This window comes from Lissotriton vulgaris, chromosome 2_1 (genome assembly GCF_964263255.1).
Source record: "Lissotriton vulgaris chromosome 2_1, aLisVul1.2, whole genome shotgun sequence".
Taxonomy (NCBI): Eukaryota; Metazoa; Chordata; class Amphibia; order Caudata; family Salamandridae; genus Lissotriton; species Lissotriton vulgaris.
In genome coordinates this window covers 120174829-120199505 of record NC_141687.1, presented here as the reverse complement: position 1 = coordinate 120199505, position 24677 = coordinate 120174829, and the positions used below count along the sequence as shown (strand labels likewise).

General features: G+C 43.1%; 1 protein-coding gene across 1 annotated transcript in view; it reads right to left on the bottom strand.

The window, feature by feature from the left end:
* IFT22 (intraflagellar transport 22) overlaps nt 1-22838 on the bottom strand; it is a 105759-nt gene extending 82921 nt beyond the window's left edge. The window contains exons 1-2 of the mRNA XM_086954552.1: nt 22577-22838; nt 10980-11062 (exon numbers count right to left, since the gene is read on the bottom strand). Of these exons, the coding sequence (XP_086810678.1) occupies nt 10980-11062; nt 22577-22615 (122 nt within the window). The 5' untranslated portion in view covers nt 22616-22838. The remainder of the gene's footprint in view (nt 1-10979; nt 11063-22576) is intronic.
* Nucleotides 22839-24677: the final 1839 nt, after the last annotated feature.

Genomic DNA, 24677 nt, shown 5'->3' with positions numbered 1-24677 from the left:
CTCCCCGTCCCTAAATTTTCTCATTTTTTTGCTCCTGTTGAGCATTTTCTGAATCCCTGTTTTTGTTTTTCCCCTGAAAAAAAACCAAAAAAAATATAAAATCGTTTCAAAAATTATAAAAAAAATATAAAACAACAAAAACAAAAAAAAAGTTCTTTTCAGAACTACCTCCAATTTATAAAAAAATGCTATTTTTTTTTTTTAAAAAGTGTCATTCTTTTTCTCAATCGTACGCTCACCGGTGCGCGTACCAGGCGCTCCCTCGGCGCAAATTAAAAAAAAAAATTTTGGGGGGCCCCGTACGGCTTTTTTATGACCCCCACATCAAACCTAGGGGGTCAGGGGGGGTGTACCCTGCCCCCTTTTGCTCATTTCCCCCTTTGATTTTTACCACCTCAATCCTACCGAGGTACAAGATGGCGGCCGCTGCGGACTGTTTCGAATGTTTACAGACACCCGAGAGCCAATCAGCTTTCCGTACGCAAGTCGCGTGGCGCGCTTTGAGCGCTCCCCTGCGCGCGTACCGGGGCGCGGCTCTAGATATATATATTTTTTTGAACCTAAATTACTCAAAATCCACTGGAGCACATATCTTGAGACATAGCAAAGGCACATCGGGCTACCAGTCCCTACAATTTTGCCAAATTTGGTGGAAATACATTCAGCCGTTCGGGCTAAAAGTGAAATCGACCGCCCTATGAAAATTAACATGGGGAAAACGCGTTTTGGGACCCCCCTTTTATCTCGGCCCCCGCTTGACGAATCCCCCCAAACTTTCAGGGAAGGACCGGAGCTTGACGAGGCCATTTTGAGGAAATGTTCAAGCAGATTCGTCAACCTGTGCCAAAGTTATTCCAAATAGAATTTTGAGATTTAACATTGAAAAAAATCCTAACTATAACTACCTACTGGCGACCGCCAGTAGGTAATATATATATATATATATATACACACATGCTATATTAAAATTACTTCAACATTGTTATGCTCTGCTGTGGAACTTTTTAAATAAACAGCAAACGTTTTATTTGATTATTGTATTTAACATCATGTCTGCTTGTAACATTCTAGTTAGTAGTCGCCATATATGACTAAGCTACACGTTTGCATTCTTGCACATGTGCATGTAGTGTACTCTGAAGTGCAATGTCTGTGAAGGGAGATTAATGTAAGCAAATGCTAATATAATTATACAGTCAGCGAGTGTTCTGAGAGGTACCTAGGTTCTGTGAGGTGGCATGTGACGCCACATAATATGACATATATATATATATAAATATCAATGCACACTTAAAGAAATGTAAAAAGTTAAGGTGCTCTTGTGACTTAAAGAACGTCAGCTACTCTACTGGCGAGAATCGGACCACTGCAGATACACCCCTACCTGTGATTGTTTCTCTTAGCTTTCTCTGTTTCTATTATTCTTGTACCTGAGCTGGGTTTTCTTAGCTTTCTCTGTTTCTATTATTCTTGAACCAGAGTGCACCTGCCTAGAAGCCCTCGCTCCCTGTGCCCTGACTTAGCTCCAGCAGTGCCTAGAGGCCCTCGCTCCCTGAGCCATGATTCGGGTGTAAATGTCCGGAAACCCCCCCCCCCCTTGCTCTCCAGTCAGAACACTGCTGAGATGTTGAAAGGTTTCTGGTTTCCCCTGCGGTGCTCTAGCGTGCTCTCTAACAGATGGATAGCGCCTCGTTCACAGGAGATGATGGGCTGACCTCCCAGAAACGGAGGGTTTGTTACGGGGGGAGGGAATACAAGTTTTATTTATGTACATTTTTATATAGTGAGAGAAGCTTTATGTAATTAGATTGATGTTACAAAGCGCTAGAATAAAAAAATGACAGTGAGCTAGTGTCTTTCAATGGCAAGGGGCGAGAAAGACCGTAATACAAACACTATTATCTGAAACAACCTATCTTGTACATTAAAGGTAGTCAGTGTGACACACTTACTTGTGGAACACTGCAAATCCGTCGCGGTACGGGCCAGCCAGCTGTGGTGACTTCCCCTGCACCGTGAGCAGAGACCGCGGTTCAGGCCTCGCATTTTATCATGGCCTCGGTTCTACTGCATGCACTTCTGCACTACAGGCATCAGTGCCTGTTGAGGCACCTTCACTGTATTTGGCAGCGGACGGGTCGAGGGTGACGGGTCAGATCACGGCACAGTACTTCAGGACACAAGTCACAAACGCGAGGTGAGAGCAGAAACGGTCTGCGCAGCCCGCTCGTTCTGACAGGGTCCCATTGAGGACACAGAGAAAAAGCCTTACCAGAAAAAACTTCCTGACATCCAAGTCTGTGAGAGGATGTGGCTCACGGCTAGACCATCGACTTTGGAACCAGGAGATGCCGTGGTCCGCGGCCTGGTAATATGCACGCCGCAGGCAACAGCGAAGTCTCGCAATTAAGTTGGGAAGTGATACATCTTTTTAGATTGTTTCACGAGTACCACATTCCTCATTTCACCCGTCTATAAAAAACTTTGAATTTCTAAGGAATATAGTTGGGATTTAAAATATAACTTTCATTGTATTTCTTTGCAACAACTCAGTAGGAAACTTGCCACAAAGATAGCTGGAATGATCATTCACCTAGCACCGCAGCCCGGACTTTTAAAGTTATTTCTTATTTGGTTCAGGATGCTGGATTTGCATGGCGCTCATTTAGGTGCGGGGCTTCTAGGCAGAACCACTGCCATTTTTGTATTTCCTCTCGCACTCCGCCCCGCAGCTCCTCCCGGCACTCATGTCCTCCGCTCTTCCTGTTGCTGGTGAACGCCGCTCCTCCCCTTACGCAGACGTCCGGCCGGAGCTACTTGCAAGGCACTACTTTATTTTTATTTCTAAATATTTTAAACAACGTTTTTTTTTTATTTTTATGTAGCCTATGTCCTTCTGCTCCCCCTGAGGTTTTCTAAGATGTCTTGGGTGTTTCGATTGGTGGTGTAGTTTACCAGTTTACCTGGCTCAAAGGTGCTAGTTCTCTCTTTATAATAGTAGTATAGATGAATCTAACTCATACCTGCCATCCTTGCCAACCTGTCTAGCAATTCAGGGTGGTCTAGGATGCCAAACGTGTGCAAAAGTCGAACAGTATCAGAAGTGCTGAATTTCCAGAGTGTACATTTTTTAAGATGTCTGACTGAATATTATTCAAGACAGTCTCTGTTTCTCTGTGGGTTCATAAGCCAAACTGGCTGTCCCTTAAATGTTGTTTTGCTTGGAATACATTAGAGCGGATATATTTCTATCTGCAGAGTGGATGCCTTCTTCAGAATGTTTGGTTGTACACCCATTTCACACACTCTATAAAAGAGCTGTTGATAATATCTCACATTTAGAGAGCCAGCTCTTTGTGGTTTTCTCTAATCACCTTCAAGGGACAAGGATCCCTAGACAGACAGTAGCATTGACTGTTTGAATGATGTAAACTGCTGATATGCATCCCGGAAGAAGAAGAAGGATGAAAAAGGAGTAATGCTCTTAGATTTTGAGAGAGGCTATTGTTGGGCTCTAGGACAAGAATGTGTGCATCAATAAAATTAGCCCTTCTCCTGGAGTTGTTCATGTGTAGTGGTGCACCAATTTCTTGCAGTTCGGAACAGATGTTGCTACATCTCTCTATGAACTGATCTTCTCAAGTAACTTTCCTTGGCCATCAAGAGAGCCTTCTTGTGCAGTTTTCTGGTTTCTTTGAAGTCCTCTCTTCGGGATTTGCAAGTATCATTTGGCCTGGACACTCAAGTTTCATTTCATTACTCTTTACGAACATGAGAGGTTGCTGAGCCAAATCTGTGATTTCATAGACTTTTTTGCCTACACATTTTCCAGGGGAAATAATCTTCTATGAACGTTGAGGGCAGATTTTAATACCAGTCTACGTTCATGGTGACTGAGTAGAAATATGGCAAGGTTAGCATCCCTTACTTACGATTAAAGTTAATTTACCCGAGAATAGGCCTTTAAAGTTAAATGTTAAAAACTTATGGTTTTCCCATTGTGTATGCTGTCCTAACTGCATCCAAATAACCACTATGTAGGGAAGGACCTGACTAGCTCACCAGTGTAAGATTAAGATCTGACCAATCTTTAACCCTTGCATAGGCACCCAGTCTAAATAGTGCCTTTTTTCATGGGTAGGTTGAAATGCATCCGGTTTAAAGTCTAGTCAAGGGTGAACAGTACCACAGCTGCAACATTAGCAAGCAAGTATTCTGGCCACACCCTGAAGTAACCAGGAATCAGTACCTTGGAATATGGTCCAAGCACCCCGCTAGCAAAGCGTTTTCAAAGACAGATGGAGTCTGTGGAGGTCTGTAAATGAAGGGAATAGACACATATACTGTGTCCACATAACCCAGACTTACCATCAGATGTTTGAAAGCCATAGGAGTAGTGGAATAGCATGCTTGTATTTGTATTTTTTTAAATAAAAAAATACTCCCAGTTCCCCACCTGTCCCAATCACATGACCCATTCTGATCAGTCTATGAGACTCCAGAATGCCTATCAGTAAATCCGGCCAGGGTGCTTCTCTTAGTCAGGTGTCCATAACCAAAAGCACATCCAACTGGCAGTGGAAAATTGGGTCATGCACTTCTAGTCTGTGTGCCGCAAACAACAAAGCATTAACTAGCACAGATTTAACCTTGGACATGATCTATCCAACCCCTGATGGCTTTGACCGAGGGGTTTCAGTTACCAGTCCTAGACTTAATTCACTCCATCAATTTGGTTGATGGTGTTATACAGATAAATTAGACCACAGGTTCTGGTATTTGCTTGTAAAACAGACCTGGAGAGACTCTTGGGGTAGGACATCCATGACCTAATTGCCCGCCACTCCACTCTAGTATAGTCAGCAATTTCCGTTTTCATGAACTTCCCTGAATAGCACCCCTTGAAAACAAGTGTGGGGGTAACCCTTCGGTGCTATCTAAGTATACATGTGGAAGATTGCTGCTAATCAGCCATACTTCCTAAAGAGCCTATTTAGTAGGCCAGACCTCAACCAGGACTAAGCATGAGGTGTTGATTTGTTTTATTTTTATGACAACACTTCTACTATTTCTTCCATTACAGTCATCTGCATCACCTCTGGAGATGGCTGCCTCGGAGACACTCCATACTGTGTTGATAAATATGCCATTCCTGACTGCTTTTGAACCTCCGTAGCTTGACTTTATTGGGTATGGTCTGGCCACTAATTTATCTGAAATTCCCTTTTATACTTGTGCTCCTAGGATTTTAAGACTGGCTGCATCTCATGTTACCAGCATGCTTCAGGCCAGCTGCAACAAATCCTAGCCACTTCTTTAGTTCCTCAAGTTTGGAAGATGGCTTTAGTACTGCTACTACTTAAGAAACGTTCTGCTGACCTGTAGAAGTTGTATATTGTATACCTAAGAACAATGTTCCCTATTTTAACAATAATCAAAAAAATCAATAAACGAAATGTAATATTATACTCTAAGATAATGTAGATATCAACAGAAATTGGAATTCCGACCTGAAGGTTTTGAGCACTTTTCTTCAGATCACACAGTTACCCTTTGCGACCAATATTCTGGAAATACCAGAGAACAAATAGATTTTCTCTTTCTATTGGAATCTAATTACATTGTGGACACTGTTTTCAGACTTTCTTAGAGCAGAGAATGCACTTGTCTCTGTACTTGATCATTTGTGCACACTGGCAAACCAGGGACATGTTCCGCTCTTGTTTTGTTGGATTTCATTAGATGTGCCGCCTGTTTTGATATTCTTAATAACCGCCCTTCAGAGCATTAACAATGCCCCATTGGGCTGGATTAAGTCCTACCCATTCAACCGCTCTAAAGCAGTAAATCTCTCTCCTTTTTAATCTAATTTCAATGTTATTACTCATATTACTGCTCAAGGCTCCTCCCTTAACCTGACGCTTTTTAATCTGTCCTCTCATTAAAGTGAGCCGTTCGGCTGGTTTTAGACTGACGAGCTACGCTGATGACACACACGTTCTTTTGATGACCAGGTGCAGAACAATATTGCCTCTAATGACTGCATGTATGCTGTGGTTGACTGGATGAGGAAGAACTGCCTGAAACCGACTACTGACAAAACCTAGATTATCATCTTCAGCAGCAAAAACCGACCCCAGAGTCTTCCAGGCGATTCTTGGTCTGCCCAGCTGGGCCTCTCTCCCAAGCGGTCTTTGATGGTCAGAAATCTGGGAGTTTTGTTCGATTGCAACCTTTTCTTGGCTCTGCAGATTAATAAACTTCTGTCTTCCTCCTTCTTTCAGCTGAAAATCTTTTACAAGATTCTTCCTTTTTTACCACCCGAGTCGCATTGCTTAGTGAACCATGTTATCAATCTTTATTTGCATGGATAACACAGTGCATTACTTCTTGGTTCATCGATTTATTTACACGAATATATATTCAGCAAATTCAGAATTTTAGGGCCAGGTTGCACTTCTCTGTGCCCTACACACTGCCTCAACATTAGGCAGTTTAAAAATGCTACACTGGTTGCCCATCTCCATGTAGATCTTTTTTAAACCCGTGTGCATTAATTCACAGCTTACCACTCCCTGAGAACTCCCTATTCCGGATGCAAACTAATACTTTACTCTCCTTCCCAACAACTGCACATGCCTCTTAGATGTTCCTATGTATCGGAGTGTTTGACTAGGAGGACAAAATTTTTTCAGTGCCAGTAATTCAACACTAGAATCAGCGCCCACACCATTTATACACTTCTGATCAATGAATGATATTCAGGAAACTCCTGAGGAATTTCCTTTTCGAAAGCTGAGGGCCACCTCTTCTCATTTGCTTCTCTGTAGTGTTAAGCTGTGTTTTGCGTTAGGACAGTATTTGCGCGCCCAAAAACGTATACATTTTTAAATCAATCAGTGCAGCCAGATCCACACACTAAGCCAAAGTCCCTTTCACGCAGAATTAGGCATGTATTAACCACTTGTTTAAACTTACTAGAGGTTTTTATTTCCAAATGATGCAAGGCAATGTTGCAGAATTGCAAATCACAGGCCCAGTCACCACTTTTAAAAAGGCTGCTTTGCTAATAATCAGCACAAATTATCAGGTACAGAGACCAGTGCAGGGGGAGAACTAGCAGCCAAACATGCCTTCTGTGCCCTCTCAAGTAAGATAGGCACTCCTTTGTTGTCATTCCTGTCTGACTAGTTGTGGCTAAAGTAGTGCATCAATGGCTATGCATGGCTTGATAAGGATGGGTATGGTATGCTGGTCTTGTGTTTTCTATAAGTATTTGGTAGGTGTGCCATGGATCCCTAATTACTGGTACGTTGTTGTCTTTTTGTGAATTTTGATTGCACTTTGACCCTTAGCGCTTTGCTCAATTGTCACATCAACTTTTAGACCGGAGATCCTGTTTGCCGAAAATCATCCATGTGATCAGTGAATTTTAGCAGGGATGTTTAAATTTTATTTAGGAAGAATTGTTGGAATGCAGTTAATAATGCAACTGTGTGCTTCATCACATCAAGGGAGCTACTTATTGTGAAGCAAAAAAACTATTGAGTCTCTGACTATCCTCGTCATACTATTGTAGGCACGCTATCTAGTCATTGTTTAAAATGACAGAATCGGGTGGATTGGTCTAAAATCACAATTGTTTTGGTTGGGAAGACTACCTAATAACTCCCGATATACCCCATCTACTTACTTACAATTTGCAAAGAAGGCAAGGTTGCACCCATGCTCCTCTTATGTTCTTCCCCTCAGTACAAATGCAAACGTCAATAGGAGGCGGATATCAAAAGGCACAAAGTTTCAAGAAAGCATAATGGAGACTCACGGTGGCAAGTTAGTAGCAACTTTGAAATAACATCTCCTCTCAAGACTCAAACTACTACAAAAGAAGGGGAAAAAGGAAGAAAAAATGTCCTATGTTGTGTTTTCAGGTAGATCCAGGACTGGTTTAATTTCTGGCAAAGTAAAACGTTCCCTTTGTTTTATTTACAAAGATGTGGACCACCAACGGCAGAAGAGAGGCAGGCTAGCTTGAAAACACAAATGACTGATGGGTACCAACAGACACCTTATCTCAGAATACGAATTTTACAGTATCAAGAGAGAATTAAAACATATGGGCAAAGCACAGAAAATGGAAAGCAGCATTGACTGCATGACTGCATGAAAACATTCAATCTAGTGAGTCCTTCAGTAGCTTCTGAAGGACTCACTAGATTGAATTATTCCAACTAGAGTCTTAACACAAAATAAGCAAAACTTAGCAAGATATGATAGGTGTGCTGGCCTCCATTTGCATAAGTATAAACATACATTTATTTAATTTTATGTGGCATTTGCAGTACCTTTTCCCTTAATGCCAATATGTTTGTTGTAAACTAAAAAGGTGAAACACTGCTCTTTGGCTGTGATTAATCAGAAAGCCAATAATGGTTATTGATTTGAGACAGGACCAGTCAGGCGATACCCCAGTGCCATTCTAGGTCATTGAGGGATTTTTCCAAGAATATACCTTGGCAAAAAACCTTTGTCTGTGGTGATACTCTTAATTTCAGGATCTCAGAGGTAGCGTGTGCTAAGTGGATGAAATCTAGGGGTTTTAAGATGTTCTAGATTATGCCACAACCTAAGCAATACAAGTATGCCATTCCTCATTAGCAGGTATCCATCTTCTCACTCAAAGAAGTAATTATCTTGGTCAAGAAAAAACAAATGTGGGTATATCAATCAGTATGGGCAACTTTTATTTTAGGAGGATTTGTGTTCATTTGCGAGTCAACATGCCTGTAGTGGGAGTACTGCCGCTCCTCTAATTCTATTATGAGAACGTCTATTTTGTGGGACCAACACTGATCATAACATCCTTGTTTTTCCATACATATATTGTCGGAAGGTTTCTGTGGATAACGGGCTCCCTTACTTGGGAACCTGATAAAAAATGCCCTTTCTTGAAAGCAGATCAATATTTTTTCCAGAAATCGTTTCCCCATGGCTGCAGTTCTGCCCAGCATTACTTACGTGAAGTCTCATATATGGGGGTCGGGGGGAATAATTTAACAATAAGCTTAGCTATTTTTAGTTAATCTAATTACATATACTTGATGAGAAAGTTTATATTAAATGCTACAGTGCAGCTCTTATGGAATAGTGGAATACCGTAAGAAAACGACGGAAGAAACACATGACTTTACTAGAATGTTTACAATCCAAAAACGTATGGTGTTGATAAAGTAGGCCTAAGCATAAGTGTCGTCTTAAAGAAAGGTTTTCTGGGGCCAAGTGAGGATTCCGGGGTCCCTTGGCAACCTAAAATCAGCTCACCACACATCGATTGCTGATATCTGAAGGTCAGAGGGTTGTTAGTCAGTAGAAACACCATGCTCCCACCCCTTCCAGATCTTACCAAAGAAATGTCTGCCTTTATTTCATCTTCACTGATTTCCAGGCAGCATTAGTTCTAATTGGGATTGGATAGCGATCAAATTTTACGTTTTCATCGTCATTCATCTGATGGATGAATTATTACTGCTTTTTGAAGCATGCCTGCTTACATGGCAACATTATCCTAGATGTCCTGTAGCAATGGCTCGGGTAACTTGCGGATCCAGAATTGGAGAACCAGGCTATTGCCCTTACTGGATTCCTGCCCAGTGACCACGGTCCCATTTTTAAGCTTTTTTTTAGGTCTTGGTCACAGGAGGCTTTAACTATCTGTACACAGACGTATTGTTTCCAATAAATAACACATACTTAGAGTGGGCTTTGGGTCAGCCCCTTGCTCATGATCGGATGGCTTTCTGCTCTGCTCTTAATTCAATGGCTTTCCTCCCTATGCTTGTGTTTGACCAGTCCACGAGTAGTTAAGTCTCACATTGTTCTGACTAGATGTGTTGCATCTGCTGCATTCCAGAGGGGACTCTCTTTTAAATGCTATATTCAGCCCTCCATGGTCATTGTGCTTACTTGCGCTCTTCCCTGCATTTTCTACTCCCTCCTGTCCTACTTTCATTCACCTCTTCATGCTGGCACCTAAATCCCCACCTGGCATCCCATGATTCAGGTATTTATTTACATAGTTATTTATTTTTACGAAGGCCTGGCGGCTGCGGAGTGCTGCCGGATCATTTGATTCACTGTTTATATGACTTGCATACTACTTTTATTCTCCCTCCTCATTCCCCCACTTCCTGTGAACTATTATTTGTATTTATTTATTTACTTACTTATTGAAAAGGACACAGGTGGCTAGCTGCAAAGAGCTTCTGGGCCACTGAATCCGTTGATTACTCTTCAAGAAAGTTTCTTTTTTTTTCTTTTATATTTTACATTTTAATTTAACCTTCTACCATGGCCATTCACCATGCCAGAAGGATAAAATAAAAATGCCCACCAACATCATTATGCATGTGCACGCATCACAAAGCATGCTTGTGCATGTTCACGATGCCTGGGTGCGCATGCAGCAGCCATCTTGGAATATAAAACCCATTCCAAGATTGCCAGTTAAGCACATGGATGCGTCTTGATACATGCAATTAGAATAAATCATTGGCAAAGCCAACATCTCATGCTGTTGGAGTCTAGACCTGTAGGCTTTGCAAATACTTATTTTAAATGTTTTGGTGAAATAAGTTCTGAACTCCTATGAGGCTACCAAAGCAATTAGATATAAAACGATAAGCCTCAGGTCATGCGGTGATACTGCAACGCACTCTGCCCCCGACAGAGAAAATAAGGAATTGAAGATGTAATCTATTTTGTTAGGTGTGAGGTGAACGAACACTGAAAAAAGGCATTACTGACTCACACGGATGGTGCTACGCTCTTTAACCTCCATATCTATCTTGTAACCCCTGTTATACTTTTGTGGTTAAACTAAGATATGGTTAGTTTAACTGCCAAAGAATTGTCACAAGGATGGCTAAGCATCTTAAAATACTGGTAACAAATCAGGTGACACATTATATGAACTTTCTTACCGGACACCTTGAGTTGGATTATATTCACCACCAATTGTTTCTGTGGCATCGGACAAGAAGTTGGCCAAAACTGTCTTTCCACACTACAAAAATATAAAAGCAAAACATATGGGTGGCTAATCCAATAACAGGCAGCTAAATAGGGCATTTTTCTTATTCAAATGCAATGTTCCATTATTTTGACAGAGAGCTGATTGATATCACTTTTGAAACCCCTTGATTAAATTGCAACTGTATCAAGTATAGTGGAACAATAACTTTCTAGAATATATTACTTACATTTCCTACTTGAACAGGGGCTCTGACGAGGGACGTTTCTGCTGACATCTGCATATTCCGCAAAAGCCACATACAGGATGGACAGCTATTTTACCCAAAGCTTTAATGCAGAGAGATTAACAGCAGATTAACAGCTAAGTGATGAGGTAAACCTCTCCTCCTCACTGCAAGTTGAACAAAGCAGCCATGAGGCAGTTCAACAGGAGTTCACTAGCTAAACACAAAACCCACAAACACATAAAAATCACTGCCCTTCACCCAACCATCCAGTGCTCTGAAAAAGAATCAACACACTTAAGCTAGATCTGAGATTTAAGCTTGGTACTCCTCCTAAACTTGTCCCGGTATTTCTCAGGGTAAGACCATACCTAGGGCCAGATGTAGGTCACCAAATACCGGTCGGTAACGGCCGATGACCGGTATTTGGCGATTTAGATGTAGGGGGCTGCAAATTTACCGATTCGGTAAATTTACCGATTCAGTAAAATACCGAATCGGTAATTCTAGATGTAGGTGGCACTGAAAACAGCGCCACGGGCCCTTAAGAATTCGTTATTTACCACGAAATAATATTTTGTGGTAAATAACGAATTCCAGTGTACATGCACATCTGTGCATGTGCACCTGGGCCATGCGACACACATACATGCCCTTAGGGCATGTATGTGTGTCGCAAGCCAGAATCAGGGGTGACAGGGTGTCAAAGTGACACCCTGTCCCCTTAGACAATTCGGTAATTTTACCAAATTGGTATTTACCGATTCGGTAATTGCCATTGATTCCTATGGGCCTTGAGGAACATAGGAATCAATGGCAATTACCAAATCGGTAAATACTGATTCGGTAATTACCGAATCATACCGATTCAGTAAAAATTACTGAATTATTTCCTACATCTCATTTACCGAATCTAGAATACCGAATCGGTAAAATTCGGTATTCTAGAGTCCGTAAATGAGATTTACCTACATCGGGCCCTTATTTCCTACATCTCATTTACCGAATCTAGAATACCGAATCGGTAAAATTCAGCATTCTAGAGTCGGTAAATGAGATTTACCTACATCGGGCCCCTAGTGATTAGGGCATCCTTCATCGCAGGGTAGGAAAGCGCACTTGTGGTCCCTAGTGGCAACAATGTGTCTCTTCCCTGTGTAATAGTGGTCAAAGCCTGCCCCCCAATCTCACTCAGGGAACCGGTGCATGTGGAGAGAGCTCCTCATAACCCTGGAACCACCTACATACATCATCCTCCGTTGTTTACTATTTCCCTAGGTTCTTGGGCAGGCACACTTTTCCTTCGGACCGCACTTTGGAATTGCTGCCACCATCTGTGCTGGACTTGTTCTTCAAATCTAGCTCTTTCAAGCTCAGCTCTTGAGCCAAAATCATCTTTTTCTCCTCCATGGTCAGTTTATCCTTCTATATGTCCAAGATATCCTTTTCTGCCCCTCTTTTAAGTCTAGCTAGTTCAAACTGGAACTCCCTCTCATGCTTAGATTTCTAGTTTCCCACCTATCCGTCAGCTCCTCTGGGGACAGACCATTAGAGGAGACACTGCTGCTGGTCCTGGTGTGTAATCTTCCCCCCAGCAGATCCTGATTCACAAAATCACCATGAAGGCTCTGTTCCTTCATATCCACATTATCATTCCCATCCTCTGTGAGCTCACCAGCCACCCTGGCTTCCACCAAGGCCCTCAGCTCTTTTGCAGCTCCTCCTTCCTAGTGAGGCCTTTAAAAGGACATTTGAGCTCCTTGCAAAACTTTTTGACCTGAGGCACCATATAGGACTCCAACCTCTCCTGTTAAAACACCAAATCTGCAGCTACAGCTGATGGCTCACCAGACTGAGACATGATTGTGAAAACTCACAAGTTGTAAAAACAGAAAGAGAAAAAAACAGTATGCTGTGGTGTAATGGTCTGAGATATGGAAGTAGTGTACACTAATCACTGTATGCAATGTACAAATACAAGTCTGATCATCACTGCTGATCATCAATGTTAGAAATGGTGGTCTATGGTTGGCAGTGGTTTGCACGCTGTCCAAGCAGGAATGCACACTCCGGCTAGGGTAAGTAAGTTAGACCCACAGAACAACCCATGCTCACCCCCTTGGTAGCATGGGAAGAGCAGTCATGTTTATTTTAGAGGCAATGTGTGAAGTTTTTGGTCACACACTTGCAGTAGCACAGTGAAAACACCACAAATATTCTCCAAAGCAGTTTAGAAATATAGCAATATTTATATGAGTAAAGCAAAATCAAAATGGCAAAAATCCAGCATACACAAAGCAAGATACGATTTTCTCAACATTAGATATAAGTAAAAAGTTTAGAAACAGAATAGCTCAGGCTAGGGCAATACGGCGTGATTGACAGAGCCGAATCCAACAGTTCGGAACCGACCACAATGGAGCGTGGAAACACAACAGGTGATGGACCCAATGTGGATCAATGTCACACACTCACCCCAGTCCAAAGATCTGGGCCCAAATCCATCGTTTTTTTGCACTCCACACCACCCTGGGTTAGACAATGGCGATATGCAAATCAGCTCTGACCCTGTGCCCCATGGGAACAGTCCAGTCCGAACTACAAAAGCCATGGTGGCACAGGGTCAGAGCTGATTTGCATAAAGCCATTATCTGACCCAGGGTGGTGTGGAGTGCAAAAAACGATGGATTTAGGCCCAGATCCTTGTACTGGGGTGAATGTAAGACATTGATCTACATTCTGTCCATCAAATTGTTTTTTGTAATTTTCTCCCTGAGTGTACTGGGGTAGCTCAGATGTGGGTCCCAGAGACTCCACACCACTGGAGTCAAGCTAGCCGGGCTGATGAGAGGTGTTACCTCGAAACCGGTCCGGTCCTCGGATGCTTGATTCCGGTCTGGGAAACATATGGCTCTTGTAGTTTGGACTGGACTGTTCCCATGGGGCACAGGGTCAGAGCTGATTTGCATTAGAGCCATTATCTGACCCAGGGTGGTGTGGAGTGCAAAAAACGATGGATTTAGGCCCAGATCCTTGTACTGGGGTGAATGTAAGACATTGATCTACATTCTGTCCATCAAATTGTTTTTTGTAATTTTCTCCCACAATGGAGCGTGGGCCATCTGTGGAGTCACATGGACACCAGGCACTTGCCTTGCAAAACTATGAAAAAACAAAGATGTTGCACCGCGCCAGGGAGTTGAGGCGTCGCTAAAACCGGTGCAGCATCGGTTCCTTACTGCTACAGGGGAGGTTAGTCGCCGGTTCCCTACTGCTAGGCTGGGGAGGTGATGCGTCGGTTCCTTACTGTTGCAGTGGAGGTGATGCGGCATTGGGAGTGATTCCTTATGACTGTGTGGGGTCAACGAAGTTTTGAAGGTCAAACAGCAGTGCGTTGACTTCGCGGAGTCGACGTCAGGTATTACAGGTGCCAGTGACATGGCACTCGGGACTTCGGGGGCGCTGTGGTGGCATCAAGGCCTGGTTGTAAGTCATGGTTGTTGCACTTATTGGGGACCATGGCTGCGGTGCAGGCAGAGGCACAGTGTCAACGAGCGTTGCCGGCTCCAAATTCACACTCAAAGTCGATGCAGTGCTTTCTTCTTGGTTATCACAGCAAACTCACTTCCAAGGGCCCAGGAACTGACACGTTAGGACTCCCAGCAAAGGATCCCAAGTACTGCAGGTGAAGTCTTTAATGGCCCTGAGACTTCCAACAAGAGGCACGCTCAACATAAGTCTTCGGAGGACCTTGGCAAGTAGGATGTAGAAAGCAAAGTCCAGTTCTTTCACTCTCAGGACAGAAGCAGCAAACCAACACAGTAAAGTGGCAGTCCCTCCTGACAGCTATCCAGTTCTTCCGCCTGGCAGAATATCCTCAACCCAGAAGTATTCTGAGTATATGATGTCAGAGGTCCAGAACTTATACCCATTTCAGCCTTTGAAGTAGGCAAACTTTAAAGGAAAGTCTTTACGGTGCAAAAGACCCAGCCTTGCATTACCCTGGCTCCTGACACACTAAAGGGGGTGGAGACTTCTTTCTGTGAGGACAGGCACAGCCCTATTCAGGTGTCAGTGTAAACTCCTCCCACCAGTCTAGCTCAGGAAGTTCCATCAGCCGGGTGTAATGGGCCATCCAGATATGCAGGGCACATCTGAGCTCCGCTTTGGGTAACTATCTAGAGTGAATGGACAAACAGCCCACATGTCGTATTGACCCAGACGTGTATTCAGAGACAGGCTGAGGCTGAGGCCAGAATGGTTAAAGTAAGATAATTCTCACTTTCTAAAAGTGGCATTTTCAGACCTGCGATTTAAAAACCAACTTCACAAAAAGATGTATTTTTAAATTGTGAGTCCAGAGACACCATACTCCAATTTTCTATCAGCTACTAATTGGCAGATACACTTGTAAGATTTTGCAAGGTAGCTCCAACGCTAACCTAGAGATAGGCTTGCTGAAGTGAAAAAACTAAATTAGCAGTATTTCACTACCAGGACGTGTAAAACACAACAGTACAGTCCTACCTTTATAGTACATTGCACCTTGCCCATGGGGCTACTTTGGGCCTACCTTATGGGTGTCTAACATGTAATAAAAGGGAAGATTTGGGCCTAGCAAGTGGATGCACTTGCCAGGTCGAAATGGCAGTTTAAAACTGCACACACAGACATAGCAGATCTGAGATGTTTGCATGGCTACTCAAGTGAGTGGCAAAATCAGTGCTGCGGGCCCACTAGTACCATTTAATTTAAAGGCCCTGTGCACATCTGGTGCACTGTACCAGTGACTTACAAGTAAATCAAATTTGCCAATCAAAGTGGAACCAACCACCATTTAAAAAAGAATGGGGAAACCACGGAAAAAAAGATGCTATGTCTAACAGTAATCATTTCTATATGTCAAACAGTCTGGTGACCTTGTTCCTCATTGGTTTAACCGCATCGCTGCGGCGCATTTTCCAGATGTGCGCTGAAAAATGCGAAATCCTGAGGTTCATGACGAGCTCAGCTCGTCATGAGCGCACAACAGGTAAACCTCATGACGAGCTGAGCTCGTCATCAGCTCCGAAGAGGTGAAATTATTATTAAATACTTCCATCGGTTCCTCAGAGTCAAAGTAAAAAAATACCTAAATATCTTTTCAGGCCTGCCCTATCATGTTCCCTCAAAACTGGGAGTTCAACAAAAGCCATTCTATTTTTTCTTCATTAATTTTGTAACCATCCCACAGACTTTCAAACTTGAAGCTGGAATAGTATCAATTGTTCCCAGGTCGATAAATTCAGTTATGAAATACACATTTGCATAAAGATTACACCCACTAATAAAACCATTCAGGTCCCTGGCTACGAGTGTGGGGCAGCTTACTAAACTATTTGTGTGTAGATTTTGTAATTAGTATTCAATCGAGTTAATGGTATATATGACTTCAGGTAAGCTGGCGGTTCACCTAGCTTTAAAAAAAATTCACCATTATCCCTTTCCGAAAAGAATCTAGGACCTACCATCCACCAAGTAATGTTAGTAAAAAAGTAAAGCCATGGGGCGCTAAGAATGAAAGCAAAAACCTTGTAGAATCCTGAGCCACACCTTGCTTCCTCTGAGGCTTTACCATTAGGAAACAGTCTAATAATGTATTTTACCTTCTTCTCTGATAAAGGGTCTAATAAAAGGGAGGATGCTTCCTTCGTGAGGGCATGCAATCTTAAATCCTTAAGGAAATCTGTAACTCGCTGCTCTAACCCATCATTTACTGCTTGCTCATCCTTATACGAATTCTGTTAATATTCCCAAAAAAACATTTTAACTTTCTCTGGCGCTTATGTGTGCTGGCTAGTCAGCACACATAAGCGCCAGCCAAATCAAATGTTGTCTAGTCAAATCAAATGTTGTTTGGACCTCTCTTTAGCCCGCCAAGCTAAAAGACAACCTACAAACTCTCCTTCCTCATATACCTCTTGCTGAAGAGTCCTTATATTATTTCTCTTTGCAGATAAAAAACTCTTATCTTTTTCTTTGCATTCTGCTAACTCTCTATCAAACCTTCAGTGGTATTCAAGGCTAATGCTTGATAGGCCCTGCCCACTTCCTCGTGTAAGAAACCAATTTTCTCCCTCATTTACTCTCTCCTGGATGCTTATATTGAAATCAGGCCTCCAACACAATGGAGATATCCGAAGAGGACTTGGTAGTAGTGAAAAAAAACATTATTTCCAAGGGGTTAGATTAATAAGAGCTGGCTCGAATATAATTGTTCTAGCAAGCACCCATCTAGGGGTATTCCTTGGTAGAGGAACATCCCATCTCAGTAAGGCCACCTGATAGTCTGACAAGCCACTAGAGAGATGTGGGATTTCGTGGATGGAAAGGGAGTAGGATCCTAAAATGAATCAATACTGGAAGCAAACAAGTATAGTTTTGAATAATAGGTATATGATCTCCCACTCTCATTCTTTCTTCTCCAAATATCTCCCAATCCTACACGATGACAGATATCCTGGAGACCTTTCTCCGGTTTTCTTTTCATTTACTGGCTCCGAGGAAGAGAGAATATCTGGGGCAAAATTAAAATGTCCCCTAATAAAACCTCTCCTTGTAGATTACTTAGTTTCCATCCAATCTTTTGTAAATAACTCAGATCAACACTTACCGGACCATAACATGGGGAAATTAATATTTTCTGATTGCTTATTTCAATTTGAAGCATTGCCTACTAACTTTAACCATCATCAATAAATGGGAAATATTTCCCAAACATCCCATGTATTATTAGAATTGTGACCCCAATCTCAGCTGATTTAGCTGAAGGAAAAGCACCTTCCTAATGTCAGAGGTGCTTTATCCTATTAGGCTCCTACCCCTTTATCCAATGAGTTTCTTGGAGCAAAATAATACTTGGGCTGAATTGTTCAGACCAAGTACAAATGTCCTGGCATTTCATTCTATTATTCAGCCTGTAATTACTGACAGACCTCCCATTGCGGAATATACTGATTGCACAGCACTGATCAATCCACCATTTCTTTTTCAACCCTTGACCCTCACCTCTCACTGGATCAGTTATATCGCGAGCCAGCTTTTCTATACCAGCAAAAACACATTCCCTTCCCCAACACTATTTACAACCCATCCTGCCCAATCTATCCCCACCCCTTGTCAGCATCTCCCCCGTTCTCCCTCCGCATTCACCAACTTAATCCGCCCCTTGTCAACACCTCCTTCCATTCCCTAACCACACCAATACTCCCAAAGAGCCCCCGAAAGCAAGGGCCTTCTGCACCCACATATTATGGGTTTCACTGATTTGGCACCTATGGACCACTGTCCCCTCCCCTAAAACTCTTATTCTTTCTGGGGCGGGATAACTCCTCAACCCCAACCTACTGTCTGGAGAAAATACCTAGCAGCCTGCATTTCAGAAAAACGTGAAAGTTACACGCCCACAACATTTTTAAGTTTGCTGGTTGAATATACTGGGATTGCACCCCCTCAGCTTTAAATTCACTTATTATTTGCATGAGTTCCCATCGGCGACAAGAAGTCTCATATGTCACATATGGGTAGATTTGGAAGGAAAAATCTCTCTCATGGTTTATGGACTTGTGCTGTACAGCCTTTCGCAGGACAGTTTCACAGATTCTATTGCCCTAAAAGTGGACCAATATGGTCTGAAGCTTTTTCCCCATCCTTGGGCGGTATTCCAAAGGGAACCCTATGTGCTCAGGTGATGGTTAAGACCAGTGTAGTTTCTTTAAGCACGTAAGTTGCTATCAAGCAAGAGACTGACTCTGTGGTCTCTGAATCACCTTTCCAATACTCATGGATTCCTACGGCCACAGGTTGGACCTGCAAGAGCAGCTTTCCAAATTTCAAATTTTGCTTTTTTGAGTGAATCAGCTTAGTCTGACTAGACATCGAGTCATCCAGATCTGAAACCCTTTGCTCTACCTCTATTTGACGGTCACTCAGAGCTGAGATTCTTATTTCTAACTCTTCAAATCTTGCTTCCAGCTTGCCAGCGAGATTCTCTTGAACTATTTTAACCTCTTGAACTTCTTTCAGTAAAAGCTAGAGCAAAGCAAAAATCTTCTCCCCTGCTTCTCCCAATTATTTTGAATCTACTATCCCATATTGACCAGAGGAGAGCAGTGTTGACGATGCAGGGCACTCTGATCCGCATATACGGTGTACTCCAGCTTGTACCTGAATGCTGGTTGGTAGTACATCTAAATTCTGGTCATTGCTCCTGCTTTACCCCTGCCGAGAAGCTGTTTGATGGTTATCCGACTGAGACTGGGGAATATTTTTATTATCTCAGAGGTATGTAATGACTCTTTGTTCAAGAGTACACCCAATGTAGTCTTCCCTACGTAGCTTTTGTGAGCAAGTTGAGAACCTTTCCCTCCCTCTTTTCAATTTTTTTGAAATACTAGGTACAGATCCACACTTGAGGTAATTTCCTGTGTTGCCTTGGAATACACCTTGGGAAGGGCAAAGTAGGGCTAATTTGAGCCTCCAAAGTGTTACATTTACTGTCTCCTAGTTTATTGCTGCTCAGCCTGTGTGAGTGTGATGCAATAGAATGTTCATGAGTGCATGGTTTGGATGAGTGGTCCGTTGGAGTGAGTGGGGCTGAGCAGCAGGATTCTGTTGCCGGTGGGGCTGAACCATCTTACCTGTAACAGAATTTTTGTCTCCTGCAAGAGAACACAGATATATATATATATATATATATATATATATAGCAGGATGCAACCTCCACACCCCACAACTATACGCACTGCAGGATCACTACAGCACACCACATCTCGCTAAGAACATATATATACATATATAAATGGCAGGATGCAACCTCCACATCCCACAACTGTACGCACTGCAGACCACTGCAGCACACCACATCCCGCTGGACAAAGGAACGCACATGTTCCCACTAGAGCACGCATTTATCCTGGGCCAGCTGTTCTTTTTCTTCTCCTTCACCTCCAAATCATGATTATCTAATAGAGATGAGATTTTTTTTTAATCTACTAGGATCCCCCTCTCAAGCTGAGGTAACATCTGATTATGTTGCCGGGAGAGTAGTTCCACCATTATGGTCAAACTAGCCCCATCTTTCAAATTCATTAAGTTATTATCATTTGTCTCAGTCGTTTCAGAATCCCTGAAATGGCTTGTTATATGTTTCAATGGGGGGAAGAGAACCTAGCTTGCCTGACTGGGTCAACTCCAGCAGTTGTTGACTTTTTGCTGTAGCGAGACAGCTGGCGTCATAAAGATTAATTTTCTTCATTGATGAAGACTGAGATTTCCTCTTCAACATATCTCTAAGCTCTCTGTTCTCAATTCAGGTATATTAGTCAAATTCACTTCATTTGCTTTACCTACACTCTCAAAATATCTCAAGCTGCTGCCTTCTTACGGCACCCATTTGCACTCTCAACTGCACTCAGTTTTTACAAAGCACTGTTAGCCCTCTAGTGCAGGCAGACTTAACAAAAAAACGAGAAAACAAAAGTAAATAAAATGTGAACATTCTGGAAAATGTGCCAGGAACCCACGTATACAATTTAAGAAGGGAAATAGGACATGAGAGATATAATGGCTTGTCTAGTGAGGAACACAATACCGAGTCACTGCGTGGGATATCTAGAGAGAAAGCAGAGGATGTCTAAAGTGGTGTGTGAGCCGAACCCCAATAATCATATTAATCCCAATATTTGGATACCCTGAAGTTTTACCTTACTTGATTTCTCTCCGGTGTCTCGAGTTGATCTAGCGTTTACAGATTAACACAATTTAGTAGATTACAACAGAAATTAATATTGGTCAAGCCGTTTTCTCTTTCATTGGATGTCCTAAAGTGCTTCATCTGAACAAATCTCACTAGGGAACCCCTCAGACGGTAAGGCAGGGCACAAGTCGGGGGTACACGTGGGTGGACGGCATCCACACACTATTTTCACAGGGTTAACGCCATCCACCCTGGCAATCCCTAGTCCTATCTATACTGGACTACCAGAACGCCATCCTAACAGGGACACCAAAAGCTCACCTAGCCCCACTAAGTTCAGTCCTTAACATGGCAGCTCGACTCATAACTGGGGTAAAAAGGCTAGAAAACATCACACCAACCCTCCACTGGCTTTCCATTGAAGGTAGATGTATCTACAAATTGGCCTGCATCACACACAAACACCTTCACTCACTTTCCCCCAACTACCTAAACAGCAAACTGTTAAAAGCTGGAAGATCCAGAACTCTGAGAAGCTCCAACTCAATTCTTCTCATCCCTCCAACATTGAAAAAGGAAAACCACTCATTCCCGATCCTTTTCTGGTAATGTACCCAGTATGTGGAACTCTCTCCCTATAGACCTCAGATGCAACCCCTCCTTCAAAAGGGACATGAAATTCCTTGTCAAGAAATACGTTAACCTCCAAGTCAATGAACCTTGACTTCAATAGCCTAGCTGACTCCCTGTTCATTTGTCCATCAAGGATAGATGGTTAATTGACTGTTTCAACCGTCTTAGCTTCCTCCCTCCCCTTCACTGTATGCCTAATTATAATGTTTTGCTTATATCTTTATGCATCATGTCCTATGTAATATATGCCTAATTATAATGCTTGGCTTATATCTTTTTACAGCCTTATGTCCTGTTATGTAATGCAACTTGTTTTCCCTTGTGTATGTAAAGCGCTCTGATACCCACGGGTCTAGATAGCGCTATCTAAAACTTCTAAATAATAAATAAATAAATAAATAAATAAATAAGAAGTTGGGCACTAAATAATGTGCTGAACTCGTCCCGGTGTTATTTCCAAACACCGGGACACTTTCAGCTCCTGCTGGGCCCCTAACAAAGGCCGAAACTGAGGGGGCATCAGAACTGCGTTCGTTTGAGTCTCCTGGCTGGGAGCATTCAGGAACCTCACACATAGAAGCAAATGCAGCAGAGGGGAACCAAAGGATTAGCACTTCACACATACGTAAGAGAGGCAGCTTTTCACTTTGTTCAGGCTCGTTTACTAGATATGCATACACTGTTAGAATGGCTGATATGTTGGTCTCTCCCAGTCGCTAGTTGCAAAAAACTAATGTAATTTATATAGCGCTTACTGAGGAGGCGTTGAAATAATTTAACTACCACTATTTTTCCTGAATAGCGCGACTCATCCCAAAGCATACGATGTCAATTCCTATGATGCCACATGTAATGCCATGCGCTGTCGTGATGTCACTTGCATACTTCCTAACTAGGTTAGCCCCCCCCCCTTCTTTTTTGGGGGACTTGTACACTGCGATAAGGAGCATACCTCGCTGGGTCCCACCAGCAGCACCTTGGCTTTCAGCATTTTGCACGTCCCTCTGCAACTAGTTCGGGCGACGCGGTCTCTGTCGGACACTGCGGCTCAGACTGACCGGCTCACACAGACGCCTCCAGAAACAGAATTGGGTCAGATCTACCTTCGGACATCCTGCAGCATAAGGACGAGTTTGCGAACCCCACCATCAGCACCCAGGCTCTCCAGGCCTTCCTGATGCGTTGCCAGGGTAACGTCAACCTTGCTGCTGACTGGCTGAGTAGCTGCGTTCAGGCCAGTTGAGAAATAAACATAGAGGAAAGAGAGCACCAGAGCTCGGATTCATTTTTTAACCGGCCATCTTGAAAAGGAGACATTTGCTAATAACATGCCAAGAAACACAATCATTATCGTCAAAAGAGAATCATGAGTACAGAACGTCTTTAATAAAATGTACTCGTTAAAACGTTGCTACATTGCAAACTTTATAATGACCAACTGTCAGATTTATTTTATGTCCCCTCAAACAATACAGATTATCAAGTATAATACGTGTTGCATTTTATAGCATAAAAAAACGTAATCGCGTTTTACTGTTCGGTAAACATTTCCACTTTATCGAAATTAGACCACCTAAAGATGTCCGTTTTCTTCCCCTCACGAACATGAGCCCCAAATAGCAGACCTTACATTGAACTTGCCAGAGTTAAGGCTAGCACGCTTTCGAACACGCATCTAAAATGGCGGCCATCTTGGAATCCAGATCCATTCTGCCGTTTGAACAATTAAGAAACCAAAGTTTATGGGGTTTAATACATGCTAAGCAATGCAGATGGAGTGAGTAGGCATTAGGTGTACGCCCATCACTAACTCGTATGAAACAAGAGTGTTTTGGGAATGATGCTGTTTTAGGTAAACGTGATCGTTTATTATATAGTTTTAAAGGGAGAAGCTCAATACTCCAATGTATCTCAACAATTGACTTCAGAATATATAATTTAATTTTTTCAGTGTACTTATGAGTGACATTCAACAACTATGAGTGACACTTTCTCATGAGCAAAATAAAGCAATGAAGACCAGGGAAACGTATAAATATCAGAATGTACTCCCATTTGTGCAACCAGAAACTTACATTTTAAGGTACCAGTCGGTAGAAAAGTAGAAAAAGAAAATTACAAAAAGATGGTGTTTTCTTCCTTATTACTTCATACTACAAACAGCAGGTATAATGTGTAATGTCGCGCACTAGTCGTTGCGGTGTGACGCAATGACGCAGAGCATGGCCGCCATTTTCTGGAGACGCGCGGAGCCCGCGAAAGTAGGCAGACGCGGTTCCTGGCGCTCTCAGGCCAATAAAGTTAAGTTAAAGCACCTACCTGCCTACAGTCTGTTGCCCCTTATTCCGGTCCACCTATACTCTACAAATTGGCGACAAGAGTGGCGAAAACGGGCACCACCACTGCCAATCACTTTGGCAGCCAACCCAGAACTGCATAGGACCATGAGACTGCTCATTCCAGGCACTGCAGGTGGCTAACAGGCAGAGAGCGTGGCAGAGGAGTGAGCCCGCATCCACGTTCCCACACCCAGGCACGCTAGACACCAGGGGCCGGTGAGGGAAGCCCACAAGCGCGACAAGGAGGAAGCATGTCAGCCTGATCTCCTGACGGCTAAGTGGAATACAGACCCTCCACCTGGGAGTTGCAGAACACACGGCCCACCCACAGAGGAGTCAAGCATCAAGGTAGTGACCATCGTGAGTACTGCAGCCCGGGTGTGGCATAAAGGGAAGACGCAACCGCTTGCTCCTGACCCAGCCCACCATCCTAGCGCGGCAACCATATCTCACGTAGGCGATGCCAACACTTCCCCCCGTGGCCCTGGCGGAGCAGGCACAGCATAGTGCAGGCAGAGAGTCTGCGCCCCACAGGAGACCCCCACGCCAGCACGGATCCAGTGCACCAGGAAGTCCCAGAGGGGCGGAAGAACTCCAAGAACGTAGAGCGGAGATGAGTGCCCAAGCTTCTTCGCTCGCAACGCCAATCCCCTTCCTGCCCAGACCCGGGGAGCCCTCAATGAAGTGGGACGATTGGAAAGTATACTTTTTGAA